The 25,681-nt window shown below is 42.7% G+C and overlaps 2 protein-coding genes across 2 annotated transcripts in view; both read right to left on the reverse strand.

The window, feature by feature from the left end:
- Nucleotides 1–988: 988 nt before the first annotated feature.
- On the reverse strand, nt 989–5,434 carry LOC115775358 (myelin-oligodendrocyte glycoprotein-like). The gene is made up of 3 exons (XM_030722892.1): nt 5,358–5,434; nt 1,763–2,116; nt 989–1,306 (listed from the first exon to the last, which is right to left on the reverse strand). Exons 1-3 carry the CDS (start codon nt 5,401–5,403, stop codon nt 1,083–1,085), a joined length of 624 nt encoding a protein of 207 aa, XP_030578752.1. The 5' UTR covers nt 5,404–5,434; the 3' UTR covers nt 989–1,082.
- A 1,279-nt stretch (nt 5,435–6,713) lies between these two features.
- Nucleotides 6,714–25,681, reverse strand: part of LOC115775352 (GTPase IMAP family member 8-like) — a 102,731-nt gene continuing 83,763 nt past the window's right edge. Inside the window, exons 4-6 of the mRNA XM_030722886.1 lie at nt 17,521–18,150; nt 15,877–16,544; nt 6,714–6,764 (exon numbers count right to left, since the gene is read on the reverse strand). Of these exons, the coding sequence (XP_030578746.1) occupies nt 6,714–6,764; nt 15,877–16,544; nt 17,521–18,150 (1,349 nt within the window). The remainder of the gene's footprint in view (nt 6,765–15,876; nt 16,545–17,520; nt 18,151–25,681) is intronic.

The following is a 25,681-nucleotide window of genomic DNA, read 5'->3' on the forward strand; positions in this document are numbered from 1 at the left end:
CAGCTCCATCAGTGGCTGAAGTGAGACCACAGAGTGAGACCATGTCAGCCAAGACAGTCCCACAACATCCAGAGTCATAAGAAACTTGAAGCATAGCTCGTCCACACTAGAGGTCTGACCACTGTGGTCCCCCAGTCACCTTTGCAGCCTCAACCCAGTGAAGAGAAGTCGTCCCCTTTGTCTCCACTCCCTGCTTCTTCCACAGAAGCACTTTAAGTGGGACTGAGAAGATCTTCACAGTATTCGTTCCACCACCCAATCAAACCCTCAGTTAAGGTCAGCAGCACTCCAACTCCATCATATACAGTGTAGCAGGAAGCTGCTTCCCCTTCCTGACTTTGAGGTCAGCCAAAGGTCTCGCTCCCTGGTCTCACTTCACTCGCTGTCAGATCTGTGCTGTGCTAGCACCAGTACCCATCAGCTGCCTCCACAGTCTCACAAATCCAACCAAGCATGATGGGAAAATCTCTTCAGATTGATGGCTGTCTTCACCTCTGGTGTCCACCACCAAAGAGACAGTAGAAAGCACTACATAAGTCTATAATCGCAGTAATACTAGTCTGCTTTTACTCCACGTGAAATGAGTAGTATTAACCATTATCAGTGTTTTTACATTTTTGCTGAGTGTTTTGTTTTTGTTGTTGTCAAATGGTGCGTAAAGCCCAGAACTGGTTCAGTTCAGTATACAGGGCAATGGTTTAATGTCAGTGCAATTATCCATCCATCCATCCATCCATCCATCCATCCATCTCCACTTATCCTGTTCAGGGTCACGGGGGGGGGGCTGGAGCCTATTCCAGTTGTCATAGGGCGAGAGGCAGGGTAGACCCGGATAAGGTTGCCAGCCTGTCTCAGGGCTAACACATAGAAACAGACAACCTATGGGCAATTTAGAATGACCAATTAACCTAACCCCAGTAACTGCATGTCTTTGGACTGTGGGAGGAAACACCACAGAAACAGGGAGAACATGCAAACTCCACACAGATAGAGGTCCGGGCAAAGGTGGAATCAAACCGAGAGCTTCTAGATTTCATTCTAGCTGTGAGGCAGCCGTGCAATTATAATTTTTTTTTTAAAGTTCATATTTCTGAAGAAGTTAGACCTGCTGCCTCAGTAAGCCTCTCTGACCTTGGCTTCTTACTTATTAGAAATATCAAAAATGCCACAAACCCAACAATAGCAACAACAGCAACAACAGCAGCAACAACAATAATCTGAAACAGAGTTTCTGCTTCTTCATCATCCATATTTCCATCTCCTCTTTCCATGATTTGCTGCTCCAACATGGTTTCATGTGTTTCACCTGCAGAGAAAACAGAGCAGAAACACTGAGACACAAAGGCAACAGCAAACCAACAGGTGTGTGTGCGTGTGTGTGTGTGTGTGTGTGTGTGTGTGTGTATGTGGGTTCTACAGGTAAAACTACAGAGAGCAGTTCAGACAGCAAGAAATATATCTAAAACTTATGCCTATATTTTTTTTAAATGAGAAAAATATGCTTTGGTGCTGACCATCAACAGGATCACATTTATCATCTTTGTTAGCCACATGCTATGACCTTTCCCTTCACACTTACACTGAAGGAAATGAGCAGAGGGGATTGTGGGTCACAAGAGAAAATTATAACTGGCTCATAAAGCTGTGAGGCTGTGCAGTTTCAGTGGGGTAGAGGAATGCTGGGAGCAACCAATTTTATACATTTTTATTTTAAACTTTCATTTCATTTATTCACACCTGAGTGTGAGCTTCACACACTCACCTGTGGCTGTGAGGTTGATGAAGTGGCTGATCTCAGTGTGAGCTCTGTTACTTCTCCCAGAGTTCCTCACTGCTATGTGACACTCATATATCCCAGTGTCATTAAACGTGACGTTCTCCAGGATCAGAGAAACGTCTCCGTCCTTCATCTCCGGGTTCCTCAGCTTCACTCGGCCGTGGAAAGATGGATGCTGGTAGTTTTCATAGGAGCGCCTGTTCCTGTAGAAGTAGACGTAGCCGTCTGTGTTCAGGTCAGCTCTGCTCCACTTCAGCACTGAGATGGTTTCCTCTGTGGAGATCTGACACTGAAGAGTGACGTCCTCTCCGAGCTTCACCTGCACATCCTGCTGCAGAGCTGAAGGAAAGAGTCAGTCAGCATTTCACTGTTAAAACACGACCATTGATATTTAACTCACCATCATGGAAACTTTTCCAGTGTCAGACTTTTTTAACACATATTTATTTAAATTTCTAAGGATGAGGCTGGTTTACACTATTGTATTTATTCATTTATGTACGATATGTGTGAAAGTAACCGGAGTGAGAGAGGAGCTGAAAGCTTTAAGAGAAATAAAAATATTTTATTAACTCCACTTGATGAATAAAATATTTTTAACTTCCGTGGCTGAAAAATGAAGCCAACAAACTGCAGTTCCTCTAATGTCCACTTGAGGCTCTAAAAGTGAGTCTGTCCCCATAAACTCCAAAGTTAAAATGTCCAAATAAACATGTTTACAGCCTGGAAAAGCAGCACTGGACTCTGGTCCTTATTTCCCCCTGTGGAACTGACCAAGGCTTAAAACTAGAGACAAACTTGATTAACATGGACTCTAACACAGGTGGTTGTAAGGTAATGCAATGTAATTACAATTATCTGACAGAATGTGCAGCTAATTGTACTAACAGATCATCCAAGAAGTCTGAGCTCCAGTTTAGGTGAGTGAAATACTAAGATTTTATTTGGATTTCACTTTAATCTAAGCATTAATCTCCGGGTATCTGTGACTCTGTGATGCTCCCATACAGTCTATGGATGCATCGGCTGCTAACTCCACCATCGTTCCCAAATGTGGTCACTTCTTTCTCCAACAAACTAAACAACATGGTGGCAGCCATAGATGTTTGTCTGACATCTTCACCATTGGTGTGCATGTATTTTTGAGTTGTGACCAAGGCGACATTTGACACTTGAACACAAAAGTCTGATCAGCTGATCCTTGAGCTCAATCAAACATTGATGTTCGAAAGAAATCGAGACTACAGTGAGAACCACAGGTTCCAGCTCTGTGTGAGTCTGTAAGAGCGTCTGTAATGAACCAGCATCAGCTGAGCAGCTGTGATCACAGCTGTCCTGTGCGTTCGGTTCACCTGAACGCTCATCTCTGATGATGCCACTGCTGATCGAGCTCTGCTTTAATAAATTACAGCTAGGTTTAGTTGACAGGCTGGTATTGCTTCATAATACAGCCCACAGCTAAGGGTGTAACTCTCCCAGAGTTAAATGTGATTTAAATGTATTTTAGCTGAAATTATGATGCAATGACACTGTTGCCCCTTCATGTTAGCTACACTAGAATAACTGGGTAACAATTTAGCTTTTTACAGGAAGTAGTTTTAAGTGGTGCCTCAGCACCTTTAAGTAGCCTCTAACTTGTGGGTATGTTACAGGAAAAGAGACACAAATTATAATGAAATTAATTTGAAGTAAATGTGTAACTTCTGTCTATAATAAACCCAGTTTGGCCACTTCACACTATAAAAGGAGGAAAAATTGTTGTCTTTACTGTAAAATATCTGAATTGGACATTTCTTCAAATTCAAAGTAATTAATTAATGAGCAATGACTCTAAGAGTCATTACTCATTAATTAGTTACTTTTTACTTTCAAGATGTTTGGTTTTCAACTTGTCTTTGAACAGATTTGGTTACAGACTCTTTCCACCTCCCACAGGTGAGGTTTGAGTTCTATTATTGTGCCAAATAATTAATTAAAAGTTAATATGACTGACCTTTTGGTCATGATAAATGTGTAAATCTCAAATATTAGCAGAAATTTAGAGTAACAGACGTCCCGAAAAAAAAAATCCACGTTATTACAGAAGTGTTTGAGGAAGAAAAACTGAAGGGGAGACTCCAATAAAAACAATAAGTAAGTTCTGTCTGGGATGCTTTCACTTTCCTTTAATGAATTGCTGTCACTGTTAAAACTCAGTTATCAGAGGTAAAAAAAAAAAAAAAATGTTAAAATGCAGAACGACAAACACGCTTTAAAGGCTGAACTTCTCCCATCTCTTCCCTCCTGCTCTCTGACGGGGACGGTCGCATTCTATCCTGCCTCCCTGCCCTCCAACATCTCTCCTGCTTGCTGTAAGAGTGTCTTTTACACACTGTGCGAATAAGAATAAGATTAAGAAGCAACATGGATCTGGCAAACTGGGCCCTAAACACCACTGATCGAATTTTCTCCACTATGAGAGCGGGGAAAGGGGAGCCTGAGTGTCCGAGTGGAACTGACCCCGTCAGCTACGTCATCGATTCTTGGAGCTTGTGGAGACCTGTGTGCCTCTCAGCTCTGGAGGTTGAGGACATGGAAGACGTTTACATATTCGGCTACTTGGAAACAGGATCTCTTCAGTTTGGGCTCAGAGGATACCTGATTTACCAGGAAATTATGAAAATCTGGGCAGCAGTTCGACATCTGCCGAGGCTGCAGACCCAGGTGGATGGGCTGTGCAGAGCCGTACAGACTCAGACTCAAAGCCTGTTGGACCTGAGCCGTAAAGCGGACTAGTAGTCCAGCTGAGAACGTGCTCGCAGGCGAGAAGGAATAGATCTGGAGATAAGGTTTGATTCCTGCACAGCGAGGACGGTAACTAATGAATTTGGATTACTGGATTTACTGAATGGGTTCCCCAGTGAAGCTGAAGGCTGCTGGAAAAAACACAAGCACCCTGTTCCAAAACAACATCTCCATTATCAGGAATTCGGCTCCCCAGCCGGCCTTGGGCTGATAATCATATCTCTCCAGGACAATGTGTGATGGTCGCTCGTCCCCTCAGCCCTCTCTGTGATTTGTGTGAGCTGGATCTGGTGTACCACGGTCACTGATGAACTTGCATCACTGTCAGCGAACTGTTTTGGCTAGGAGCTGGCATCGGGCTCCACAATGCTATGACCCTCTCGTCTCCGTCTGCATTCCACCCCCCCTTCACCAAATCAGACAATAAATGAGACAAATCTGAACAACTCTGTACAAGTCTTCAGTCTTTAAATGTTTGTTCTCGTCATGGAGGAATTCAAAGAATGCAGAAAATGCAAAGTGTAGGTGGCAGCTTCCAGTACAGCAGCCAGAGACTCAGACATACAGGGTATGCCAAAGTGGGCACCGCCCCCTGTGAGAAATCAGCTGTTACATTAAGCATGCTGGTGTAATGAATATGAATATGTTTCCAAGGTCAATAAAAAGGGATCAGAGATGAACTTCTGACCTGTTAAAGCTGTTAAGCTGCATTGAATTACACTGACCTAAAAATGACTTACAGTTTGTCACTTCTTAACTTAAAAAGAAAAATATAAACAAACTCTGTTTGACTCACCTGTAGATCCATAAATCATAAGCAGGAGCACTATGAGAGAATCCATCTGTGACAGGAGGGTGGAGAGTGAAGTAGATGCAGCCTGACCTGAACTGAAAGTTTGGTTTCACTTCTCAGCTCTTATGTGACCATGAAGGGAGGGAGAGAGAATTCCCCCATCCCTCAACTCCAATTCAATAAATGCAGGACTATGAAAAAGTTTTTCTCTGATTAGATGAATATCGAATCAGTCCTGTGCGTTCAACAAATAACATTTGGCCTACAAATGCATCAAACTACAGTTATCACATGGACAGTATCTCAGCTCAACATGCAGCAACGCAGCAGCAAAATCACATGACGGCAAAATATTACACTGACACTAAATGATCGTCAGCGCCTTGATTTTGATTCGGTTCTGCAGCATTTTCCCGAATGTGTTTCCAGCATCAGTAATTCGATAAACTCCTTCAGCATTTACAGGAAATCAGCGCGCTTCTCAGAAATGATGCAAGAGTTTGTTAAGCGTATGTTTAACCAGCAGATGGCAGCAGAAGCTCAGAATATGATAAATATTTAGTGCAAAGTATAAAGTACTGAAGCTGCAGCAGTGACTGCATCCATCTGTAAACAGTCTGAAAAAGCAGCACAGAGACATAAGCGGAAGTTTTTAAATACCGTCTGTGGCTGGACTTTTAGGGAGTTTTGGAGCAACCGAAAGCAAAAGAAGAAGAAGAAAAAATAACTGTGGGTCGGAGTTCCCCGAACTGTTCACCTCCAGTGAGCCCTGACAGACCACGTGGTCCACTTAAAGGCATGTTTACATAATAAATATGAATTAACCTCATGCATTAGTTAAAGCTCACCTGCAGAAACACTCAGTCAGTCCATGTTTCCGCTTCCATTTAATCCCCATTGTTCTGCTGATCCGACTCTTCAAAGTTTCCTGAAACTCCAAAGAATACTGGGATTTCCCGCAGATAACAGTATCGGAGTTTAAAAAGCCCGACCTGATAAAAGTGAAAGGTTTTTTTCTTGAAATAAAGCTGAAAGTTCCCGAGTTTGATCTCAGGTGCATAGGCTGATCAGCGATGAGATGACTGATTGTTGCTTGAAGAAGCGGAAAAGCAGAATGAGGGTGGGACCAACACCATAACAGATAAAACCAGTGGTATTAAACACGAGGCCCGGGGACCACACCCAGCCCACCGAAGGATCCATTTCAGCCCAATGGGAGTGAAGTGCAACTTTTTATTTTGTGTGACTCTGCTGCTCTACGTGTTATTTATTTATCTATTTATTTATTTAAATGATTTTTTTTCTTTTTTTGGGGGGGGTTCCAAAGAACCACTGATGTACAGACTGGAGAATATCTGCTTAACACTGGATTGTGCTACAGTGAGGGTGCATGAGGGTCAGGTATGGTTTCTGTGAAAGGAACAAAGAAAAATCACAATATAAAAAAGACTAAAAGTCAACATAACACCTACAGCTTAATCAATGAGCTGCATCATCCTGTGCTGTCCAACAATACAAAGATGTGTTCTAAAACAATTCTTAAATGTGCCACAAGATGGCAGTCCAACACAAAGGTGAAATTCTCTCTGCAGGCAGTCAGATCTGCACTGAGCCTCTGTACAGGAATATGGCTCCATAACTCCTATTTTAAACTTAAAATCAAACCCATATGCACACACAACTAAAGGATGGGGGGGTAACCTTTATTTATGACTCACACCAGTCAGATAGGCTGCAACCCCATGGGCTGCTGGGTAATGTAGTACCAATGAGATAACAGGAACTTTTCTTGCTGAGTGATTAAAGTGAGCAGAGTTACTATATGGAAGAACTGAACAGGGGCATTTTTTTTCTTTTTTAACAACTAACTTGTAACAAAAACATAAAAAGCAACAAATCATGTCTGTAACATGAAGGCCGAAGATGGATCACTGGTATCGAAATTATAATTTTAACAGTACAACACACCAAACATCTTAAACACACTTCACAAACAAAAACACTGTTTAAAAGATCACCTGCTTGGTAACTTCTGTGTTTCACTGCTTCAGAAATGAGAGTAAAATTAAGGATAAATCTGAGAGAATCCATGAATGACGGGAGCAGAGAGAAGCAGCTTTGTCCAACTTAGTCCATCTGCAGCAATGACGCCAGCATGACTGAGGAGGGCGCTGTGCCTGTGCCAGTCAGAATTTAGGAAGCACCCTTGACGTGATTCTTCAGCTAGTATTAAAAACAGAAACTTACTTACTTTTAATGTAATAAAATTTAATCTTTTTTTTTCTTTTTTCCACCAGTGCAAAATTTTAGCAGTAAAGTATCAAAAAGAATCATACAAACATTATTTTCTAAGGTTTTCAGCTTCAAATTTACTGGAGAGGCAGAGAATCCTGATAAAGACTCAAGAATGGTTAATGCTTTTTACAGTGAACTGATGGTTTACAGTTTTTCTGGGTTTTAGTAACATTTCTACTCAGACTGATTCAAACAAATCTTCCACCATCATGCTGCAGGCAGAATAACGTTAATGTGTGCATTTATGTGGTTAACTTTATTAACAGGGACATAATCAGGACCTGACCGTATGATGCTTCACGTTCTCCCACACCCAGCTGTTCCACACAGATGTCAAATTTCTACAGCAAATGTATTTTTCCATAAAGCAGCCTCCTCTCTGGGTGAATGCTGTGCTCTATCACCAAAATAATGAGAGAAAGATTAAGAACAAAGCTAACCTATAAAACAGCGCTGCCCTGTCCGGTCGCCCCTTTCTTTCAGCTTCAACCTCTTACGTAGTTTACAAGCTTCCCTTCAATAAACACAGAACTATAAAAATCTACAGTTTTCTGTGTAAATGTTAAGTTTATTTCACTCTTAAAACACCTCTCACCCTCAAAGTGTTTATGCTTGAGTAAGATAAGATAAGATAAGATAGTGTTTATTTGTCACATGCACAGTTATACACAGTACAATGCACAGTGAAATGTATTTTGTACCTGCAACCTTATATACACACACATATAAATAAGAAGAATAAAAATAAAAAAAAGTAATTCACACTATACACTATACTCTATATACTATACACTATACACACTTTTTAAATTATAATATTTACACTGTGCAATAATGGTCCAGTTAGGGCTCAGAGTTGAGCAGACGGATGGCTTGTGGGTAAAAACTCTTCTTCAACCTTTCAGTCTTAGTCCTCAGGCAGCGGTAACGCCGGCCTGATGGGAGCAGGGAGAAGAGAGAGTGTCCGGGGTGGCTGGGCTGTTTTAGGATCTTCATGGCCCTCAGCCTGCACTGCTTGGTGTAAATGTCCTGCAGGTTGGGGAGGGTGGTTCTGATGGTCCGTTCAGCTGAACGAACCACCCTTTTTAGGGCCATGAAGTCCTGCTTGGTGCAGTTTCCCATCCAGGTGGTGATGCTCCCACGCATGATGCTCTCAATGGTGCAGGTGTAAAAGTTCCTGAGCACCTTGAGTGGGAGCTTGAAGTCTCTCAGCCGCCTGAGGAGGTAGAGACGCTGTCTGGCCTTCTTCACAGTGATGTTTATGTGATGAGTCCAGGACAGGTCCTGTGAGATGGTCACTCCCAGGTATTTGAAGGTGTCCACTCTTTCCACCTCAGCACCACTGATGACAAGTGGATGGTAGTCCCTCTGCTGCTTCCTGCTGAAGTCCACGATCAGTTCCTTTGTTTTGCTGACGTTGAGCAGGAGGTGGTTCTCCTGGCACCAGTTCTCCAGGCGGGAGACCTCTCTCCTGTAGGCTGTCTCCTCATTGTGAGAGATTAGTCCCACAACAGCAGTGTCGTCAGCAAACTTGATGATGACGTTGGACTCTGACGTGGCCTCGCAGTCATGGGTGTACAGTGAGTACAGCAGAGGGCTGAGCACACAGCCTTGGGGGGATCCAGTGCTGAGGGTGAGGGAGGATGAGGTGAGGTGACCCACTCGTACCACCTGTGGTCTGCTGGTCAGGAAGCTGTGAACCCACCTGCACAGGGATGGGCCCAGGCCCAGGTCCAGCAGCTTAGAGACCAGCCTGGAGGGAACTATGGTGTTGAATGCTGAGCTGTAATCTACAAACAGCACTCTCACATAGTTCCCCTTACCAGTGTCTATGTGTGAAAGGGTCTTGTGGAGGAGGAAGGATATGGCGTCATCTGTGGATCTGTCTGGCCGGTATGCAAACTGTAGTGGGTCGAGGGTGGTGGGCAGTGAGGAGGTGATGAATGTCTTGATGAGTCTCTCAAAACACTTCATCACCACAGAGGTGAGTGCTATGGGCCTGAAGTCATTGGGGCTGCTGGGGTGTGGTTTCTTTGGGACAGGGACTATAATGGACTCTTTAAAGCAGGTGGGAATCACACACAGTTTCAGTGAGAGGTTGAATATCAGTGTAAACACAGGTGCCAGCTGGTCAGCGCAGGTCTTAAGGACACGTCCACTAATACCGTCTGGTCCAGCCGCTTTCCTGGTGTTTACACGTCTAAACGCCCTCCTCACGTCGCGCTCCGTCACAGTGAGTGTCTCCGCCCCTCCGGCCGGGAGCGCAGCGGGCTGTCGGCTTCCCGACTCAAAGCGCGCAAAGAAGATGTTGAGTTCATCAGCCAGAGAAGCGTCGGCACTCACCGGGTGTGTGTGTGGTGCTTTGTAGTCCGTGATGGTGCGTAGTCCCTGCCACAGTCCCCTGGGGTCAGACTGTTGTAGTTGCTGTTCCAGTCTGCGGCCGTAGCGATGTTTTGCCTCTTTCACCGCTCTGCGGACGTTATATGATGCAACCTTGTAGTCCTCCATGTTCCCAGAGGCGAGGCCGGAGTTGTAGGCAACGGTGCGGGACCTCAGGGCGTCGCGGACAGATTTATCCACCCACGGCTTCTGGTTGGGAAAAGTCCTGATGGTCCTCCTAAGTGAAGTGTCTTCAACAACTTTCCCAATAAATCCCACAACAGTTTCCGTAAACTCTTCGATGTCTCCGCCCGCGCTGCTGTGAAACATGTCCCAGTCGGTTGAATCCAACGCACCCTGCAGAGCGGCCTCTGTTTGATCAGACCACCGTGTCACTTCTCTCACAGCAGGGGGTTCCTGCCTGAGCCGTTGTTTGTATTTCGGCATGAGAAGGACAGCGGTGTGGTCAGACTTCCCAAAAGGCGGAAGAGGCTTTGCTTTGTAGCCATCTTTGAATGGAGAATAGCAGTGGTCTAGGGTCCTCTCTCCTCTGGTGGGGCAGTCTATGTGTTGAATCAACTCCGGTATCAGCTTTTTCAAGTTTGCACTGTTAAAGTCCCCGGCTACGATGAGAGCCGCATCACGCTGGTTAGCCTGATAGGTGGAAATAGCCTCATGTAGCTCGGATAGTGCAGTGTTTGTGTCCGCCTGAGGTGGAATATAGACGGCGCTGAAGATGACCGACGTAAACTCGCGGGGCAGGTAGTGGGGACGGCATTTCAGGGTTAGGAGCTCCAGGTTAGGTGAACATGATTGTTTCAGAGGGACAACATTCCTACTGTCACACCAGTTGTTATTAATCATTAGGCACACACCTCCTCCTCTTGATTTTCCAGACTCACTCGTTCTGTCCGTGCGATGAACACTGAAGAACTCCGACGGCTGTACGGCGTGGTCCGGTATGAGGGGAGTCAGCCATGTCTCCGTGAGACAGATGATGTTGCAGTCCCTTATGTCCCTCTGAAACTGTATCCTGGCCTTGAGTTCGTCCAGCTTGTTATCCAGTGACTGGACATTAGCCAACAGGATGCTCGGCAGTGGCGTTTGGTGCGCTCTGCTCCTCAGCCTCTCTCTTACGCCGGCTCTTTTCCCTCGGGGCCTTGTCCGTGACCTGGTCCGTCCTTTGTTTGAGCTGGCCCACTGGAAACGCAGTATCTCCCGAGGCCAAGTCGGGTCGGGAGAAAAAGGTGTCAGAATACAGCCAGAGTGCTGTATTCTGATATTAAAAAGAGTCTGTCTGTCATACGTGATATGACACAGAGCAGGCGGAATTATAAAGTCCAAAATTAGAGCTAAACCTAATATAAACAAACAAAGCGTAGGAGCAGGTACGACGGCTGCTGACCTCACCGGCGCCATCTTGGATAATTTACATATCAGTCCTGTGTATTTGGGGCTCATAGATGGGGCTTTATGGGGCTTTATAACAATCAGTTAAAGGACTTCTCTTTCTTTTCTTCTTTCTTTCTGTTTTTTTTTTCTCTCTTGTTTTTATTTTTAATAACAGGTAATAAAACTAACAAAGGTCCCCAGGGAAAAACAAACGTCTCTCTGGTGAAGGCTCATAGCTTTTAACAATAAGGGCGGCTCATGTATTGTGTATTCTATTATAAGTAATAACATAACGTTTATAAACCTTTATTTCCAATCACCGTCCAGCAGCAATTATCAAAAAGGTTCAACAAAATGTTCAGACACATATACCACACACACACACACACACACACACACACACACACACACACACACACACACACACACACACACACACACACACACACACACAGCTCCTACTGACTGGACAAAGGAGGGGGCCACCACATACATACAAAGTTGGGGTACTGCCTCACACACTTACACAAAAATCACTCCATTCACATAGACATATGCATACACACACCCATTTGGTCTTTTCTCTGCACACACACCTCACTTACACATAAACTCAAGCACACAAACACTGAAAGACAAAATCCCTTTAGCTCACACACACAGGAAAGGGCACAGGGGATGACACACCCTTAAACACACTCACGGGCCGGCACACACAGACATAAAGAACAAACAACGTCTCTTCTCACACAAACAAATTTAGACTTACACACAAAAGCGAGGAAAGTCAGGTGGGGTCTCCCCTCTCAAAAAAAAGGAAGAGTCCATTTCCACACACACACACACACATCTTGCTCTACACGAAACAAACACACAGACTAGTCGACCTTTACTTCTCTTCATTACTAATGCTGCTTCTTCTCATCTATCTATCAACATCTTAATTTATGCAAAATTCATATAGAAGGTTATATCATACACAACTCGTCAGCAGTGTCAATGAAAGAAAACATTTAGGCCTGCCTAACGCAGCTCCTTATAGGAGGCTCAACCCAATTATGCGGCTGTTTCTCTCAACACTTACATATCTGTTGCATATGCTCTTTTCCTTTACTTATCCCTTCTTTTATTCTCTGTAAACTCTCTCCTGGCCAGGCTATACGCTTACCACTTCTGGATCCACTACTTAATCAAGCTTTATTTTTCATGGTATAGTAAGAAAAAACACATGACTGAGATTACCCCAAGAAACACAAACACCATAAACCCCACACACGGGGTCTTTGCAGTGTGATACAGCTCAAACGGGAAAACAGCCGCACTCAAATAAGGAGGTAATCACTCACCCCCTCGCTGGCGTTTGGACACAGAGCTGAAACGCTTAGTCTTCAGGCACCACTGCAGTATCACAATTTCTCTCAGTTCGTGAACTCCAGAACTTGTGTCTTTGATGGATGTGTTCTTGAAGAAAAAATGCTCGCTGACAAAGTCTCAATGCATATACAAAAATTTATTGCAAAAAAACAGACAATGTCAAAACAGATGCTTTTTCCTTAGCTACCAGGGAGAGGAGGCCCAATCTTCCTAACTCAGTTCAGAAAAGAGATCACAAAGGTTACATAGTGTTGGCAAACCCCCCACATTCCTAACTTACCATATATGGCTATAAAAAAACATCTTCAACCTATAACCTATAGCTGGACATATGGTCAGTTCCTTATATGGAAAGCAAGAGAGCCGACAAGGGGCCCTTTGTGCTGATGTCAAACCTTTATGTTAAATTCAAGTTACCATTTTTGCATGAAATCAATACAGGCCTTAAGGATGAAACCATACATACGTATATAGATAGTTACATGGCAGTATAGACACCACATATTTGCCCCCTTCAACTCTGAATCCAATAAAAGCCGGTATGATCCTCTGCAGAGGTAACAATCAGAAACAAAGCAGCAGTATTCAATGTGTGGAGGAGAGAAGAACTTAAAATGTTTTTACTCTTATTTATTTTCATGTTATTTTCCACAGACTGTTCGCCTCACAACGAGAGTGTGAGTGTTCCTAATGCGTGGACAGTGATATAATTGTGTGCAAGTATCTTTTGCTGTTGTGTGGGTGTTTTCCTGAATATTGTTTATGTATACACTGTGTTTATGCTCTTTATTTACAATGTACAAAAATGTTGTCCAGCTTCTTGTTAAACCTACAGACGGTCCGCCGCAGCTTCCGCTACAGTCAGCCTCACGTTCAGGAAAAGGCGGCAGCCATTAAAAATCCTGCCCGGTGTCGTGCAAGAAGGAAGCAGGTAAGACGTACTGGATTGTTTTGTTGGTCTGCTGTATTTGTGTAGTTAGCTTGTAAATGCAGTTTTATTTTTGGAAAATATTACTTATTGTTTTTTTAACTTTATATAAAATCTGGCTTCTTTTGAACAACCCAAAATGTCAAAAAAAAGGTGATGCAGTGAAGGTGAAAATAATTAACATTGAATGTTTATAGTTTCAGCAGCTGTAACATTTTGGGACCTAAAAGATAAAAAGTGTATAATCAGTTTAAAGGTGCCTCAAGGGTTAATGACCAAAATCAATGAAGTACTTTTATCAGTGTTACATTTTTTCAAAGTACTTGTTCATTTGTCTTTTATTCACAGGATGCAGGAGTTGGTACTTTGTCACATAACCATTGTTTTTGATGACAAAGATGGGCTGATATTAAAATTTTTTTCCTTTTTTTTTTTTTGCATTCAGGGTCTTATCTGCTATGTGTGCATTCAAAGTCAAGAGACTCAAACTTTCAGTGTAGTTTCCTGATTTTTCACAATATTTCATATAGTTTCATAATGACTTAATGTGTGCTCAGTGTCAACAGCTGCTGGAGGCGAGGACGAGTGTCCTGGCAGTGAAGGAGGTTACCTTCTGGGACGGTGTCACCACTGACCTCATGTTGGATGAGGAGGATGGCGTCTCAGAGGGCGTGTCGGGCTGGATTAAGACCCCCAAGCTTCCCCAGCCAGGAGCTCAGTGACCTCTGAGCCAAACTGCAAGACAGACTAGAAGCTCACCCTAAATATAACACTGTGCACCATAAGTGTTTGTATGCTGGACCATGCTCTGAGAGAAAGCCACCACCACATGGCCCAGAAGTAGCAAAGCATTATATGTCATAATGTTTTTGTTTTCTTTATATATATATATATAGATAATATGATGTGTGTATGTGCATATTGCTTTGTAAATAAAAAAAAAAGATTCAAACTTGTGCCTCACAATTTGTTTCTCTTAATTGAATTCCTTTTAGTTGAGGTTATTAGCATGGCATGAATACAACATAACATACAAGGTATATCACAGAAATAATAATTAAAGATAATTTTTATTACTGGGTTATTATTTATTAGGGAGGGGCTTACCCAGGCCTGTCTTTATAAAGGCCAATAAGGGACAGATCCACCAACCAATCACATGTGAGTGCTGAATTGTGATGGCATTTTTTTCATCCACTGACAGAGAAGCCACGTGGGTCTGTTGCCGCTGCTTCGGCTTGCAGTGCTCCTATTCATATGTAAAGTAGTCAACGCCTGCCGGCTCCCCCCGTACCTTTACCCCCCGCTGCTTCTGGTGGAACGTAAACGACCATATCCGTCTCAGGCGAACGAAAACGCGCATCCCCGTATGCTGCTGTTTACTAGCGGCGCCCGCGTCAGTATACGGGGACGAATATGCTTCTTTTCGTGCAGTGTACTTTTATCAATGTTAAATTTTTTCAAAGTACTTGTTCATTTGTCTTTTATTCACAGGATGCACAGGAGTTGGTACTTTGTCAGATAACCATTGTTTTTGGTGACAAAGATGGGCTGATATTAAATTTATTTATTTTAATTTATTATTTTTTTTGCATTCAGGGTCTTATCTGCTGTGTGTGCATTCAAAAACTTATTGGAGGGGAACTTTTTTGTTTTAGGTTGACCTTTGACCCATGCACTAATACGGACACGTTTTTGAGAGTTAGGTTGTCCATGTTTTCTACAGTCACTGCATACTAACAGTTGCAGAGGAGATTGTTGCTTCACTCTATACTTTTGTTTATTTTCTGTTTCTAAGGCTGCTCACAGTAATAAATAACAGTCAGCTTCAGTCACCATAAACTTGTAGTTATTTATTTATTATTTATCCATCTATTCTGGTGTTTATACTTCCTGTTTTACACACACACACAGCAGGAAGTATGAGTCCATAAACTTACAATAAGTCATCAGGATTCATGACATTACCTGTGTTAAAGACATCAGAGGTCTGCAGAGATATTTTCAGTTTCAGTTCTATACAGTTATATGTCTGTGATATTTGAAGATGTCTGTGATTAAACTCTGGTTACAAAAGACATTTTATAAAATGTGCAAAAACACATACACACAGACACACACAGACACACACACACACAAACCACACTTTCTTGCCATTATGGAGTTGATGATGACGAATATCTGACTCCCAATCTGTCTGATTTTTCTAAAGAACCAGGAACTCTTGAGAGAGCTGTACCACGCTGCCTGTGACGTCCTCTTGTAGTGTCCTCCCTTACAGACGGAGTCTATTTTGTCCAGCAGCTCCTGGACCTGACTCCTGTCTTCTATCTTTCTGTTGTTGAACACATGGTACACACCGCTGCAGTTCCTCAGCAGCTCCTGCAGGTTCTCGTCCTCTCTGATGAACTGCTCCATGTCGGTGTTTTCCAGTTGGTCTCCATAGGTGAACAGGACCATTGTGTGTTTGGAGATTTCAGCATTAAACATCTCCTGCAGAGTTTTCAGCCCTTCTTGTTCTTGTTCTGTGAATCTTCCAAGCTGAAGGATGAGCAGGAAGACGTGAGGACCTGGACAGCTCAGCTCGTCTGCATTTTCCAGCTCTGCTTTTACCTCTTCTGCAGTCAGTCGGGTGCTGAAGAGTCCGGGGGTGTCGACCACAGAGACTCTGCGACCCAGAACATCAGCTTCTATCTTCTTACTGCTCAGAGTCAGAGGACTGGAGCTGATCTTAGAGTCAAAAACCTTCTTTCCCAGGATGGTGTTTCCTGCTGAACTCTTCCCCACTTTCTCCTGGCCCACCAGCACCACCCTCAGGTCTGAACCTGAACCTGCAATCAACACAGGACATCAGGTGGAGGCAGACTGAGCTTCAGTGCTCACACAGCAACATGAACCACATTCACACAATCAGCAGAACAAATAAGACAAACAGGAAGATGCTGAAGAATGAAGGTCAGACTCTCATTTAGTTATGTTTATATTTATTATCATATCAGAGCAAAGATTAAATCCAGAGCAAACATGAAGCAAACATCTCTTTAATGTCACAGTCTGATCAACAAACATCTCAGTGAATGTTCTGCTCTAAAAAAGCTTCATTCCAGTTTCTCCTCTGACTGATTAAAGTGAGTCCAGACACGTTCCATCAAAACTTATATTCAATATGGAAAAGGCAAAAAAAAAAAAATTTAAATCAGAATATCAAATGCAGCCATCCTCCTGCAGCTACTACAACCAGCTCCCTCCAGACCAGAATCTGGGCTCCTCTGAAAGGACCTCCTATGAACACAGAGCCCAGAGTAGATGCAGGGCTACAGTTTCCTCTCATATCTTGAAGATACTAATAAGCTCAATGATTGTAATATATCAATACACACAGTTTTAAATCACATGGTTAATAGTCAGTACAGATGTGTGAAATCCAGCTGCTAAAATGAAAAGAAAGAGCAATAATTATGTATTCAATGAAAGAAAAGCAAAAAGAATGATGGTTAAATAAAAGCCACACACATCTTCATTTATCATGTTGACGTGACTTTAGTGAGCTCCAGCTGATTATTAATTAACTCACTCACTGTATATTGCACACTTTCTTTTTCACTACCACAGCTGCAGCTCCCACAAGAAGACCGACAGCAGCTCCTGCTGCAGCACCCAATGGACCAGCCACAGATCCAATAGCTGCTCCAACAGCAACTTCAACAATGGCTAGAATTCCCTGAATAAACCTGTTGTTTCTCTCTGCTTGTCTTCTTGCTTCTTGACGCTGCATCTGTGGATTTTCTGCCATCAGCTGCTCGATCTTTTCTCTTATGGCTCTCTCAGCCTCCTGGAACATCTCATTGGTGTAGCAACTTCCTCCATTTTCCTGAACCATGGAGCTGATCTTCATCAGCAGCTCTCTGACCTGTGATGGATCATTGGCCTTGTTGTTAAACACATGGTATCCTCCATGACACTGACCGATGAAGTCACTGAGATCTGGATTTCCATTGATTAGTTCTTCCATGGTGATTCCTTCTTCTTCCAGCTGATCTCCATGAGTGAACAGGGCTATAGTGTAATCTGCTGAAACTTCTCCAAAGATCTCCTGAATGATTTTCACAGTTTCTTGCTCTTCTTTGGTGAATCTGGTTGGCTGCAACACAACCAGAAACACATGAGGACCAGGAGCAATAAAGCAGATGCACTTGGCCATCTCTCTTGTCACCTCCTCTTGATTTTTTCTGGTGTCATACAGACCTGGAGTATCAACTACAGCCAGGATCTGACCTTCAAACTGACCTGTTTCCTTCTGACATTCTGATGTCACTGAGGAAGAAGACAGCCTAGCCATAAAAAATCTTTCCCCTAAGATGGTGTTTCCTACTGCACTTTTCCCAGTTCCAGTTTTCCCAATAACAGCAATCCTGAGATCTGGTTCTTCTTCATCTGTTGGAAAAAGATATTATTGATGTTACAGGTGGCTGGTTAGGTTAACTGATTTTGTGGGATTACTATTACCACATTATTTTAGTACATACAACTCTTAAACCACCAGCATGTTATGTTTTTTTATGTTACAGTGAAAAATCAGCAGTTTTGACTGTTAGGTTTTCTCTGTATTATTGTAGGGTCTTTACATACAATAAAAGCGCCTTGAGGCGACTGTTGTGATTTGGTGCTATATAAATAAAAATTGAATTGAATTCCCACAGTCCAAAGACATGCAGTTACTGGGGTGATTCTAAATTGCTCTTAGGTGTGAATGGTTGTCGGTCTCTCTGTGTTAGCCCTGAGACAGGCTGGTGACCTGTACAGGTGTACCCTGCCTCTATGACAGCTGGGATCTGGCTTCACTTACCCTCATCAAACAGGTTATGCAGTCACATAAATGTGGTCATCAACTCAATAAGTTAACCCAGGGTTCTCATGAATCTATGAGCACAAATGAAAGGGGTGGAGTTTGAAGCCTGTGACCAATCAGGCATAATCTACATTCTTCCTGGATCTGTGATCCAGCAGCCATTTGAGTTCAGTTCAAGTTTATTTATATAGTAAGAAATCACAATAATATTTGACTCAAGGTGCTTTATGTTGTAAGAAAAAGATCCAACAGTGCATGTGGAACGTGAAGGACGCATGCAGGAAGTGGAGGCTGAGTGTGTAAAGTTAAGGTGAGCTGATTTATTGCAGGCTAAAAGCTCCATTAAATATAAACAAAACACAAATGAGAACAAATGAATTTAAACAACTACACAGAGAATTACTGAAAGCTAGGGTAACTAGGCACTGGGAGATACGGGGATAGACGAATGACAAAGGATGGGGGACTAAGACAGTACGTACACAAAGGGATTGTTAGGGAGGTGGAGACACTCCAACAACTAAATTAGAAAGAACGAGGCAAAGAAGTAAAACCAAACAAAACTGCCAAAATAAAACAGGAAATGACTAAACACAGCTGAAACACAGGACTCAAGACTGCAAAACCCCATAACAAACTTAGAATCACAGAGAGATTGTAAACAGAATTTCACAGTCCAAAAGAGAAAATGTTGGGGCACAGAGGGGGAGGGGGGGGGGGGGGGGGGGGTCAGGGTGCAGTGATAGGGTGAGGTTGGTGGATCAGGTGACTGGGCTGAGGATGAGTGTGCTGGAGAACAGAGAGGACATGGAGTAGGAGTGGGTGGAAAAATCCAGCGCCATGGCAAGAAGCAAAGTGTAAAAAAAAAGGACAATAAATCCTTAAGTGAACACTGCATATTGTGTCTGTGAAGTGTGTGGGGACTGAGTGTGGACATTCTGTCACATACTGGTAAGAAGTTTCCATCTTCTCATCATGGGCATCAATGTCTTGGTAATTTTAGGCTTTTAATGATTTCTTTGAACTGTTCTTTTTCCAGGGTGGAATGATTATACAGTTTACATCTTTAACAACTTTAAAAACTAATAAATTGTAGCACAAGTTTTAATTTATTTGGGATTTTTTTCTAATCCACACTGGGTCAAAAGTATACATATAGGATCAAATATGTATGTAATGCACATATAGAGTAATATCTTGTTAGATGTCAATTCTGCCAGGAAGCGCAGTCAAAACCTTGATGCGACTCTTTTTTTGTGTGATTTGCAATATACAAATAAACCTGGAATGAAACTGAATTGAAAATATCCAGCAAGAATTATATCTGTTAATTAAGCTTGTTGACGCCCACCAAAGGTGCACTTTGTTTTAGTCACATTTCAGGGACATTTACTAAACACAGAGATCAGATAAGAAGTTCGAAGTTATATCTGTCAACATGTAATGCCTCAGTGAGCACTGACAGTTAATAGAGGTACCACCCACAACCACCACCAAGAACACTTCAGTCATGTTCTTGGAGTCAATGTGAAATATACATCTATGCAGTAAGATGACTGTTAAAAAGATGTGTGCATAATTCTAACTTATTAAGAACAAAATCAAATTTTTCTTAATAAATGTATATGCCAGCGTTGCAGTGGGTAGGCGCTTGCCTTGCAGCCGGAAGGTTGCTGGTTCCAGCCCCAGTCCCTGCGCTGTGTCCTTGGGCAAGACACTTAAACCACATTGCCTAACGGTAGCGCCGGTCTCTGGCTGAGTTATCTGGAACAATCATTTCATTGTGTGCCTTGTGTGCACAATGACAATGAGTTGAATCTAACATCTAAATACTGGATACATGGGTCACCTGAGCTGGGAGCTCCACCCAGTCGTCAGCCATCTTTGAATTTGGAGCATGCTGTGTTTGGTATAATGGCGGATCGAATACTCCACCCTGTGACGTCATTTCAACACTTTTGTACACGTACCCACAAACTTGAATTCATGTCCACACAGAAGGGAGGAGTTCATAGTCAAAGAAACTAGAGTTGTATTCATAAGACTTTGAACTGTCAGCTTTTAGATTCATACTCACATAAAAACAATCCTAATCTGCACAGAATGTTAGAATTATGCACACATCTTTTTGACAGTTATCTTACTCCATATACATCAGCTATCCCAGTTTGTCTGTAATCAGATTTCTTCATAATACAGAAAAAATTATTTATGCAGCACCTTTCATTCAAGTGTAAGGTTAAAGTTTGGGTGGCTCTTGAATGTTATTACTCTCTAAACAAAAATAACATTATAGAAAATAAAACTAAAGAAGTATGAAAATTGCAAATGCACTTACTGAACTTAGTATATTTGGCAGACATGTTTGTTTCAGGGAGTCGATGGGTGAAGTATTGCTGCTGGTGTCTTGCTGCTGAATGGTTTAATTTTCATTTCAGCTCTGTGTTAATACTCTGCTTTTAGTCTCCTCCCTTTGAACGTCAATCAAATGAGTGCTTTGTATTTACGTGCACTGAGTTGACTTGGTGGGGGAGGCAGGAAAGAAAATGTCAAAACCTCTATCAGTGGAGCATGTTTTCAGCCTGCTAAACTTTTTGATAGAATTAATCAAATTAATGAATATAATAAAAAACAGAACTTCACCAAGAGAACTCAAAACACTGGGCCACCGGCCAAGGACATGTCAGTTTGAGCAGAAGACATACAGACATGAAGCCAAACTCTCCTAAATCTTTCTCTCTCTCACAGACTGTCCTGTCTGTCCATCGCTCTGTTTGCTGCTTCTCTACAATCAGCCCAGTAATTACTGCAAAACTTACATGACAGTCACCAATTCATGCAAAGAGAAACAGAAAGCTTGAAATGTGAAGACCCCTTTGTTTTATCAGTTTAAACTGGTTCAACAAGGTTTCAGTGATCCGTGAAGCTGTGTCCTGTTTGCATTGATGATGGTTTAACGTCAGACAGGTGTTCATGTTCTGACTTGGTTTGTGTGAAGAGCTTTTATTTATGGGAAAACACACACCTGTCGACGTATTAAAGCACTGTGTGTGTGAATGTGCAAAATGATTTCCAGCTAAGGACACACACAGGTTAAATATTTCTAGAAATTTGAAAAATTTAACATGGACTATATTTGAAGAGTGGACTACACAGTTTGATTGTATGAGTACTGTTTAAGGTTCTCCCCTAAACTACATCTGAAAAACTAAACTAATGAAAACCACAACTGAAACGTCATGCCAGTAACTCCCTCTCATACTAAACACAATAAACAAAGCTGTATGAACAGACAGATAGGTGATGCAGGTGAAGATCTTGTAGGAGTAGAGAATTGACAAGATGGCGGTTGTGTTACAGTGTGTGGAAGCTGGCCGTGTGGCTTGTGGAGGTATTAAACAAAACAAGCCTTTATTGTGGCTAAACTAACAATTACATAAACCAAAAGAAAAGAATAAAACTAAAGGAAACCTGAACTGGAAGGAACCTAAGGAAGACAAACACAGGGAGAAACACAGGAACAAAAATACAGCCACAAAGACAACAAGACTCTGACATGTGACCAGGACAAAACTCAGACAATAAATACACAGAGGAGATGAGGGGTAAGAAGAAACAGCTCTGGTAACAGGTGAAGAGAATAACACTAACGAGACTCAGGGAGGTAACACAAAACACAAGCACACAGGACAAAGAACTGTCAAAATAAAACAGGAAGTAACCCAACATGGTACATGCAGACTTGACACATAAGGAGACTGGCAGACAGAGGGAATCTAAACATGACTAAACAGAACCCAACAACACCTAAGCTGACACCAGACAGGGAACAACTGAACACGGCAGACACAGACACCTGAGACACCTGAGACACAAACAATGAAGACAAACACCAGGAGACAAGAACACGGGGAGACAGATACAGGAGCATAAAGACACAGGAAGATGGGAACCCAGGAAAAATAAGAATAACCTATAATTAACAAAAAAACAAAAACAATACAAAAATACAACAACTGAAAAATTAGACTGTAAGAAAAAACTAACAACCAGAAGATACAACAAAACAGACCATCACTAAAAGAACTCAAAACGCAGGGCTACTGGCCCAGGATCATGAAAGTACCACCCTTCGAAGGGTCGGCTCCAGACGGCCCAACCCAAAACAAAGTCCAGACCAGGGAGGGCGGCAGGAGACCAGGATGGAGGGCACGAAACAAAAACAAAACAGCAAGGAGCAGCACAGTCAAAAAACAGGCAGGGCCTGTGGAGGGGGCCAGTAAGCAGGGCCCGAAAAAAATAGAAAAAGAAGACACAGTCCCAAAAACAAACCAAGAATGAAAACAAAAGGCAGCAGAACAAGGCTGGAAAAAACAGTCCAAAGCAAAATAAACAGAACAAGGCAAAACAGGAGCCAAAACAGTTCAGGAGGAATGCCAGGAAAGCCATACGGGAGTGTCGTGTATTTTTATCTTGATGACATCAGTATTTTATATCAATATTTTTATATCATGTATTGTTATATATATATTAATCACACACTCTAATTAATGGTCACATTATGTATTATTTGTCACCTATATTGTCACTCACACACTGGAGCACTGCATAGGTAGGTGGAAAAGGCCTGCTCTGCAGGCAACCTGGGATTTTTCCATTAAGTAATGCTAGCCCCCACCTTTGTGAGGAGCTTCACCTTTTACCCAGTGCACTTTTGACCCAGCTTCTCCCGAGGGGAGGGGAGGAGGCGCACCTGGACTTCGGACCGTGGGAAAGATGGGTTCTTGCTAGCCCCCCTGAGATCAATTCATAGAACTGTTGCTTAAAGGAGCATCTTAATATGTCCCCTCCCCTGATAACAGCTGCAGGAGGTGTGAGATTGGGCTATATAAGGGCATGGCAAATTTGGGAGGGAGCGCTCTTCTTTGCTCTTCCTCTCACCCGTGTTTGCAGCGGCTGCAGGCTCTCACTCCCGAGAGGGCTTCTGTTTTTATACTCTGTTAAACTCTGGACGTTTATTTCTTTGCTTTTCTACCACCTTATAACAGCACCAAGGCGCTCACTCTCGGGAGGCTTTTTGCTTTCTTGCATTTTGTTTAACTTTTGCTATCTTGTATTTTGTTTAACTTTTTGCTATCTCGAACTTTGTTTAACTTTGTGCTTCAATAAATCCTGGAAACGAAACCTGCTCATCTCCAGTGAGTTTCTGTGAAGTGTGGAGCTTTTCTCAAGGTGCATTTGCTTCCATTGGGCTCCCCTCCGCCTGGTAAGAGCAACAGGGGGAGAGAGCCGCAAAAAAACCCGACATCTTGGCGACCGCGGCAGGACTCCGAGATAAGAACAGCTGGAGAGGTACCTAGGGTTTGGACGGAGCCTCACGTTGCTACGGAGAACACCAAAAGCGCGCAAAAGTAAGTAAAGCAGTTTTCTGCAACAATGGTGTTGTCTGGGTGACTGAGACTTCCGCCCAAGTTCCTGGTTACACTTTCAAAATAAAACAGCTGTCTTGCTCTGGATAAAGAATTTGTAAAATTTAAGGGTTTTTTGGCTATTTTGAGCTAAAATGGTCTAATCTGGATAAAAGGAGACTCCTGGATTGAGCAGGTGTTGTGTTTGGGGTTTTTCTTGCTTTGCTGAACTCTGGAGTGGAATGAATGCGTGTTGTGTGTGAGATCGCAGCTGTGAATGGTGTTTGTCTTGTCTGTTCGTCTTGTCGTATCTGTTCTGTGGTATTTATTGAGAAAGCGCTGAAGAGAATAAAGTGATAGGTCCTCGCGGAGATTTACCGCTGAGAATTATCCGGTCCAAACCTTTATCTTGGGCCGGACGAGCTCAGGCTGCTATCTGCCGCGGGCGATATTGCCCAGGTCGTGTATCGGAAGTAAGCTATTGGGGGTCCCATGATTAGTATTTTGAGACCTTTGCGGTAACAATGCACTGAAGATTCGGCCTGGAGGATTCACTGTATGAAAAAAAGGAAGCTAGCAGAAAGTCGCACGGCGGTTACCGCACGTTTCATCAGAATCCGCTAAAGGTTCGGGCTCTGACGAGCGGGGGTTGCAAGGTCGGGGTCGACAACCAGGGGCGGATCGAGATAAGCTCTTAGGGGTAGCTCTCTGAAGGGGGAAACCTTTGATAATAAGACATCGAGGTCCGACTGGGAGATTATGACGTCAGGCACTGGATGAGTGGTGCCATTTGGTTAAGTTGTGTTTAAGTAATGTTTTGTACATATTGCCTGGGCTTGTAGTTATTCCCTGCTGTATATTCTGCTTTTGAAAAGTATAATTCATTTATCCTTGTTATTGCTGTAAATTGTGCTTCAAGAATATAACCTGCTGTGGGAGAAGGAGGAGAGAGGCTGCTGCAAGCTGCAAAGGCCTTGGCTGCGGACCTGTGTGTGTGTGTGTCTGCCTGCCTGGTATGTGTGTGTGTGTGTGGGAGAGCCTGGGATGTGTGTGTGTGTGAGCAGGAAGGGAGTTTGTGAGAGAGAGAGAGAGAGAGAGAGAGCTGTCGCTGGGCAGTTCTCTCTCTGCTCTAAGAGAAAAGAAGTTGTGTATATGTGAATAAGGAATTTATGAATTAGGGTTAATAGTAACTTTGTAACCAGTAATAGGTTAAAGACTGGATAATCGGGAGGAGCTCAAATAAAAATAGTCCTGTGAACAAAACAAAGCTCCTGCCGGAGCCAGAAGTCATTCAAACAATGTTAAATTTGATATTGGTCAAAAGAAAAGTTGAAAAGAAGTAGATTAGAATTAGAAGTTTAAAATAGGTCAGTGAGAACAAGTGACACAATTGGGAGAAATTGGTAAAAATAAGGGAGGAAATACTTGGGGAAAACTAGAAGATAGTGAAGAAATAAATAAAATCTCTAACAGCTGTAGTAGAATAACAGATAACATTATGTAATGGTAACAATAAAATAACTGGGAAATAATCGGAGTGTAGATCAAATAAATTAATAGATGTGTTCATGAACTGGTGGTCAGTGTAGTGGAGGAGTGATCTGTGAAGATGGGCCTGCTGCGGGCTGCAAGGCCTCAGCCTGCAGCAGCATACATCTGTTGGTGTGTATATTAAAAGCAGAGCTTGTCTGCTTTTCTATAC

Source organism: Archocentrus centrarchus, unplaced genomic scaffold (assembly GCF_007364275.1).
Source record: "Archocentrus centrarchus isolate MPI-CPG fArcCen1 unplaced genomic scaffold, fArcCen1 scaffold_107_ctg1, whole genome shotgun sequence".
NCBI classification, from domain to species: Eukaryota; Metazoa; Chordata; class Actinopteri; order Cichliformes; family Cichlidae; genus Archocentrus; species Archocentrus centrarchus.